At 45.8% G+C, this 7,698-nt stretch overlaps 1 protein-coding gene across 4 annotated transcripts in view; it reads left to right on the top strand.

The window, feature by feature from the left end:
• Positions 1-604: 604 nt before the first annotated feature.
• The window catches only part of DDX3X (DEAD-box helicase 3 X-linked), a 33,495-nt gene continuing 26,401 nt past the window's right edge, over positions 605-7,698 (top strand). For 2 of the 4 annotated variants that reach the window (XM_045002686.1, XM_045002684.1), the window contains exons 1-3: positions 605-786; positions 3,190-3,244; positions 4,767-4,817. In XM_045002686.1, coding sequence (XP_044858621.1) covers positions 742-786; positions 3,190-3,244; positions 4,767-4,817 — 151 coding nt within the window. In that variant the 5' untranslated portion in view covers positions 605-741. The remainder of the gene's footprint in view (positions 787-3,189; positions 3,245-4,766; positions 4,818-7,698) is intronic. The other 2 variants (XM_045002687.1, XM_045002688.1) reach the window with 2 other exon arrangements.

Below are 7,698 nucleotides of genomic sequence, written 5' to 3'. Positions count from 1 at the left end.
ACACGAGCAGTTTCTCGCCCGCACCCACCGCTGCTCGCCGCGCTCGGGCCGGGGCCGGGCCGCGCCCCATTAGACTCCGCGCAGCGCCGCCGGCGAAGCTCATAACATGGCGGCGGGTCCGCGCAGGGCCGCCCACGTGACCTAGATTCCGGCTCTTTCTGGAGCGAACGTTCCGTACCCGCGCGAGAGAAAGACGGACTGAGCGTTCTCGCGAGCTCTGAGTCCCGGGGAGGGGGGAGAGCAACAATATCTCGCGAGACTTCGGGAACTTTTTCTCCTAGAATCCGGAGGTGGGTGAGGGCAACCAGGAGGAGATCTCGCGGTATCCTCCAGGAAAGCCGAGCGGCTCCACTTGGGATCATAGAAGCCCATGGTAGGAGATCTCGCGCGACGTCTCTGGAGCCTCACCCGTCGAAAACCGAGGGGACAAGCCTGCGGAGATCTCGCGATACTCCTGGATTCCTCCCCTCCCTTAATACACAACTGCCGGTTCTCTCGCGAGATCCTTGCTGCAGGGGTGGGGGAAGGGATCGAGCGGAGAAGGGGCGTAGTTTGCGTGCTGAAGTCAGCGCGCTGGCAGGGAGGGGGCGGGGGTATATAAGGGCCGGGCCGAGCCGGGGGGGTTTCAGTTAGAGAAGCGAAACGATTCGACGCGAACAAGCGGCAGCAGCGGCGAGTTCGAGACCCGGCGAATCCGACTCTCTAGACGCGGAGCGCGACCTCCCGAGACGATCTCTCGTTATGAGTCATGTGGCGGTGGAAAATGCCCTCAGTCTAGACCAGCAGGTGAGGGGCCGCCGGGGCCGCGAGATAATCGATGATGGCGGCGGCTGGGGGGAGCAGCAGCAGCAGCATCGAGTCACGATTGTCGCGAACCTTGCGAGCTCGGCCTCGGCTCTCAATGAGGGCGTCGCGATTTTTTTCCCCCCGTTTAACCCCCTCGCCCGCCGGCTTCTTGCGCATTTAATTGTTGCGCAGTTTCCGTCGTGGGGCGACTAATCGCCGCGCTGGTCTCGATCCCGGGGCGAGGGGGTGGCTGTTTCTCCTGCCCGCCGGGCTGCGCGTGTCGCTGCGGCCTGGCGAGCAGGCCCCAAGCCCGGCTTTTGTGTGAGGCCCCGGACCCCTGGCGGCGGCTGCGAGGAACGGCTGCGGGGACAATGGCGGCCATTGTGCGTGTGACGGAGGCAGGCGGCGGGCTGGGCCGGGCCTTTGTCTCGCGCGCTCCGGGACGGGCGCGCGGGGGGGGGGGGAGAGACTCCTTTGTTCTCGCGCCCGCTGCTGCCTGCCTGGGCCGCGGTGACGCAGCTGGGCCAGGACGTAGCTCCCCCGCTGCCGGCGAGTGTCGCGGGCGGACCCGGCTTCGCGCTGCCGCCCCGCGGGCGGAGCTTCTGGCGGCCGCAGCTAACGAGGCGCTAGGGGGAAGCCCGGTGTAGCCGCGGGCCCGCCGGTCTCCCGTCTCCGTGCCGCGGGGTGGGGGGGGGAGGGGACTCTGGCCACGTGCCGGAGCGTGGAGAGGAAGCGGGGCAAGTAGCCCGGGGAGCCGAGTCCTGCCTCTGCGCGCCGCGCGCTCGCCCATTACCCCGAGTCTGGCCCTCGCTGGGCGGCGCTGTGACGGGGAACCCGCTCCCCTCCCCCCCGGCATTTACCGTTGCGGCAGCCATCTCAGTGCGGCGGTGCAGCAGGCGCTGCGGGCGGGGATTTCAGATGCTGCAGGGAGCAGCCGCTCCGCTAATCCGGCGACCGATCACGTGTTTCCTCGGAGCAGGGACCGGCTGTCTGACCTACTTCGAGAGGAAATGCCAGGACAGCGGCTGCAGCGACCACCACCCCCTCCCCCCGTCAATAATTATTAGCCTAAAATGGCAGGCTGTGTTAAGGCTACAATTGAAACTTCGAATCAGACAGAAATCTGCGCTTGGTTATTTTCTCCCCCCCCCCCCCCGACCCATTCCCCAGAATTGGAATGACACTTCCTTGTCACAACAGTGGTGTCAGTAGGCAGCAAGTCTAAACACCATGCCTCTGAAACTAACAGCGCATACGCTGTGTACTTTGTTTTCATAGGATTGCAAAAATTAGCAAATTTTATTTTTTAAGTGGGAGTTGAACATCTGTTACCTAAATGGAAGCATTCCCCTCAGCCCCTTATACAAGTTAGAGTTGACATCAAGAACAGTGTGCACACTGAAGGTTTCTTCCACTTAGCTTTTTTTATGTAAGTGGAGATGGCATGCTGCCAAAAACCATCATCTTACACAATCCTAGTTTCAGAGACCACTTGTAGACATGTTTGTTAGGTGCTTTCTGAGAAAATCTTAGCCCTATAATTCCCTGGAATTTTTTTATAAATGGTAGTTGGTTTGTACAACTAGTAGGCTACCTAACCCCACTCCAAGTTGAATCTGGAGTTGTGCCAACTATTGGCAAATGACAGCCTGCCTTATAATCATAACAAGGTTTTGTCATCTCTGTGTTAATATAGGTCATCTCTGTGTTAATATAGGTGAAATTGAAGCTACAAATACAGGCAGATTAATATCTAAATTAACATATGTAATAATGTACCAGTATCAAAAGCGGCATACTCACTGAATATATTTGAATCTTTCAAGTCAACTTACTGGCTTTTTATCGTAAAAAAAAAAACAAAAAAAAAACACCTTAAGGCCTAGATTTTACGCCATATAGTCATTTAGCAAGTGTTACTAAAGCAGTGCGTTCCTACCCCCATACTGCTTTTTTTAGTAAAAGGAAGACAGCTGTCTTATATGCTTACACAAAAATCAAACTTTATTTATTGTGTCTGAAAACTGTTGTTCTGTACTCTTTCCACTTCTGGAACAACCATGTTTTTTTAAAATTGTGTATTGGGAACCTTGATCATACTCCTTATAGAAAGCATCCTTGGACCATTTTTCTAGTGTGTTTGTATGGTCCTAACGAAAATTTAGTACCATAAGAGGGAAATGACTAGAGTTCTTGATTTGATTATCTTAACCGTTGAATTGCAAGTGCTGAGAGCTAGGTTCTGGTTACCAAGCAGCCATTGAATGTGGTGCACATTCATTTGTGAGCATAAAAGCATTCAAAAATTTAATTGTTACTGGGCTATGTCTTAATGCCATGATATGAATCGATGGCAGTGTGTTAATATAAACTACATGAATGCTATATATTTTTTTTTTGTAGTTTGCTGGTCTAGACCTGAATTCCTCAGACTCTCAGAGTGGTGGAAGCACAGCAAGTAAGTATATAACTTGATGTACCTTTTCTCTTTTGGCTATACCCTGATATATAGCTCTTGCTTGTTCTGTACAGCTTTGAAAAACACCACCCATTTCAGGGCCTTACATTAAAAATGACTTAATGTAAGGGGGGGAAACTAAAGGGGTTGACTATTGGAGGGGGTAGGGGGATGTATTAAATCAATGAGTAGTATGGGTTAATGCTCCTTCCCTGTTTAAAAGCAAAACCTATTCAGATCCTTCAGGATAATTTAACTTGATAGAAGCTGGTCTCCAAGTTTGAGACTAGTTCTGGTCTTCCCCACCAGGTAAGTCTTTGAAGCAGGCATTTAGTTAGAAGCTAAGCTGCATGAGGGGGCCCTTCAACTCAACTAAATCTGCCTATGCAAGACAAGAAACAGCCCCAGTAGGCATCTTTTCATAGTGGTTCTGGGATGCCAGTCTACTTCCACTCCAAGTCAGTTTAATGGAGTGTTGCTTTGAAGACATGAATTGCTGCTTCTGGCATATGGAAATCACATTTCTGGGAGGCTCTTTACTGCAGCACAGGACTGAGGCCCTCATATAGGTGGTGTCAGTAGGGGAATCTTCCTTTGGATTGTATGAATTTCACATTTGATTCTTGTATAAGAATTTCACTTGAAGCAAGGGTATCGTGGTGTTTTCTGCTGAGATAGTGAAATTTGGAACAAAGGAGTGATCATTTTGCTTCTAGTAGTGCTCTGAAAGGGGATGGTGGATTGTCTTCAGATATTTAGAGAGCTCAACATCTCCTGAAAGCATCTGTATGTGACCGATGTTGCTCTAGTGTTATAGCCAGTGTCTAAGCTATCTGGCATCAGTTTATTTGCTCCTTAAAACTAGGAGTGCTATAGAGAGAGAGCATCCTGGGGTGGTAAGTAGAACATCTTACTATACTATACTCAAGCCCACCAAATAAGCAATATTCTCTAGAGAGATGGAACAAGATGTCATTTCTGAAAGGTCGCTATTGGGGAGGCCCAGCAAGAAGCATTTCAGTGGATTTACTAGGGAAAGTCCTCTAAAATGGTATTGTGTAAGGTCAGTACTTCCTGAAGTGTCAACATGCTAAAACTGAGCTCTACCCTTTGTCTCAGAAGTTGAAAGTCAGAGGGTTTGGGTCAAATCTAGCTGGCCAAAATGCTGCTCATCTCCACTGATCAAGGAAAAGTGGAGAACTAGCCAATTCTCTGCTATGGAGGCATAAAGCACATAGTGGACAAATACATTCTTGTGAAACAGTGTACAGCGCGCAGGCCTGTGTCATAACTGCGCTGTCTTGGGCTGCTTTTGAAGCCTCTAGAATTGAGGCAGGTTCTATGGGCCTTAATTGGGATGGTGTATTTGCATGAAAAGTCCCCTAAGAAGCAGGTAGTTGAACCAGATCTTTCTCAGAATAAAGACACTTTTGGTGGTGAAGACAAATTTTTAACAGATGTTGCTACTTATACATTTGTATGTGGTTCTATAACAAAACTAACTAGTGTTTCTTCTTTTTAGAAGGTCGATACATTCCTCCTCATTTACGGAATAGAGAACCTTCAAAACAGGGTATGTTTTTTGTTTTGTTAATGTGTTGGCATTACTTAATGCTAATATACAGTAAAGGACAACTGCAAGCACCAATCATGCTTGAATTATCTCAATAGTAAGAGATGCATTTCAGATTTTTGACATTTTACACTACTCTTGATATTGTAAATGTGACTATACATACTGCTAGATTGTTCTTTACATAGTCATAAAAGTCCTTGGCTTTCATTGGCTGTATCACTAGCTTAAACACTAAATTTGACCTTGGCTGTAGTTGAACTGTCACTTGATTATATTGTGCAGGATGTGTCTACCAAGCCTCAGACTATATCAGCTTCCAAGTTGCATAGGTCATAATCAAATGACACTGTTGAAGCAAGATGGACTCTTAATCTTACAAATAAATGATTGTTTCGTTGTAGTGATCTGGGGTCAGCCATCTCTGTTCTAATCACTCATTGGTGCTAGTGTGAGGATCTCTTGAGTGCAGTGTGATATCTCCAAAAATTAGTTTAACTTCACTCCTGCTGTCACTTCTGAGGAAGTATACAGTCTGGATCCATTTTCCTATGGATAGGAGGCATGCCTCAATTCCCTACACTGGAGATTGATAAAATTCATGCTGTTGCTGGCTGGCATTGAGTAGTAAAAATGATTCTGGTACACTTCAGTTAAGATTCTGTGTAATGTCTCTCTTTATTTTATAAAAAGAATAATCCATGGGCAATAGCAGCAGTGCAGTATCAACAGTACCCGTGTCCTTTTCCTGTGGCCCAAAACTGCAAATGTGTTTCCTGCTGCCATAGGAAAACATGGACTATATGAGAAACTGTGGTTTACATATGGCTTATGAGTGGGCTGCTTACTATAGAATAAAATCATGAGACTTGCATCAGATAAAATGAAGCTGTCTGATCTTTACCTGGTCTATGGACAGCTCAGTTTGGGAGGGAGGGTAGAAATTACATCCCTGTCGATGTAATACATAAGAGGGGGAATCCTTAATTCTTTCCTTTCCTTTTTCCCCTCTTAGTGAGTCTGAAAGAGGTAAGTCCTTCAAACAGCTCAATGAGTGGTATTTGCACAGTACCGCAGTAGTGTGCCGACATGATATGCACGGAACGGGTGGAGCAAAAATGGCACAATTCCTTGTAAAAAATGACAGCCCAATAGTTAGAATTGGGCAGCTAAAACTACAGTACATGGCAATGGGTATTACTGAAAAGTGTCAATCAGCTATGTTACATTACTTCATGCAACTTGCTAGAGGAAAGAAGACTGACTAGCTTGAATCAAGTATTTTTCTAAATTTAGCAAAACCACCACTGTAATCCAAGAAACTACTACTGTATATTCTGTTACTCTTTAATTTTAAGAGTATGCCTTAAAATAGATTTTTATTGTCAAATCTTGATTAGTTAAAACGCACATAAAGCATCTTAAAAATAGAATTAATGTAACTATTTAGCAATCTACTTGGCAACTCAGCTTTTGATAACCTAGTGAACTCTTAATTGAGATCCCTGTATTAATTCACTTAACATAAGATCTAGTCTAAAACACTAGTATTCCTGGGATAATGGCACCAATTGATTTTTTGGAGATACTGAAATGAAAATTTGGCCTTTTCAGCCTAGTACTTCTGGAGCCATTTAGCACAAACCATAAACTTATTCTGCTTGCAAGCACTTCTAAAAAGTCAATGTTAAAACTGTTGAGCAAAGCACTTGCTTATCTCCAGGTTTGTGGCTGTTGAAGCATACCCCTCCATACTATAACTAGCCTTATCTTAACATTAAAATACCTACCTAAGGAAAAAAGGTGTATTGCCTAAAGCAGCACAATGTCGGCCTGTTTTAGTTGAACATGCTGGAATGTATAGAGCCTTTGCAGCTTAAGAGTGGTCTGGGAAATAATTTAGTTCATGTTTAAATTGAAAATATTGCATACAAATAATGGATTGATAAGTGATAGGATGGGCCAGACCTGGTAGAGAAGTTCCAAACCTCACTGACTGCTCATCTACAGGAAGGTGGAGCCAAAGTGCTGCTGATACGTCCCCCTTCAATGCATGGTAACTCATTCTAAATCCCATTGGCATTGTTTATGGATGTTTTTTTCCTTTAGCCCACAACTTTCCAAATTTACCCATGGCATAGCCCTGAGATTATGGGGATCCCACTGTTTCAGCTTACTACAGATGGAAGGAAATGCTCTAGTCTGCCTCCAAGATTATTATAAAAAAATATGTAGCGTCTATACCATATTTCTTTGGAGGAAGACTCTTCAGGATGCAGTTACTGATGGGAGAAGCCTGGTGCTGTGGATCCACGGCCATGTTGTGGGGTAGAAGAGAGCTGCTTCTCTATTTGCCTTATTTCTAATGTGGGTATATACTTAAAATCCTTTTCTGAACTGCCTACGGAGACCATCTTGCTTCACTTGCAGTAGAACCCTTTGCTTTACTAATTCCTTGAATGGTAGAGTAGGCAGAGTGTACAAGTAATTCTGAAGTGGAAGTGATTCAAATGCTTGCTGGCCCAAGATAATACTTAAAGACCAATGGTAAATCTTCCTTTAATAGGGTTTACATTTCACTAACTGGCTAAATCATTGTTCAATCTTACTGGATGAAATGAGATGCTGTACTGTTCAGCTGACTCATGAATGTGCCAACCACTTTCTATATGGCATGCATGGGAGAAAACAAAAGCCTTTAACTTGTGGAATTTTGTCTGTCCTCTAGGGAAATCTTTTTTTCCCCATTCTTTTGTAGCCATAACAGGCACTTAAATTTCATCTCTGTACATTTAGCTTCTCTGTAATGCCTCTTTGATCATCAGGTTGATGGAACTGTGCCTGATCAGAGAAAGTATAGAGTACATTCTGTCTTAAGCGT

Source organism: Mauremys mutica, chromosome 1 (genome assembly GCF_020497125.1).
Source record: "Mauremys mutica isolate MM-2020 ecotype Southern chromosome 1, ASM2049712v1, whole genome shotgun sequence".
Lineage (NCBI taxonomy): Eukaryota > Metazoa > Chordata > Testudines > Geoemydidae > Mauremys > Mauremys mutica.
The sequence above is the reverse complement of the archived record's forward strand: the minus strand, read 5'-3'. Positions and strand labels throughout refer to the sequence as shown.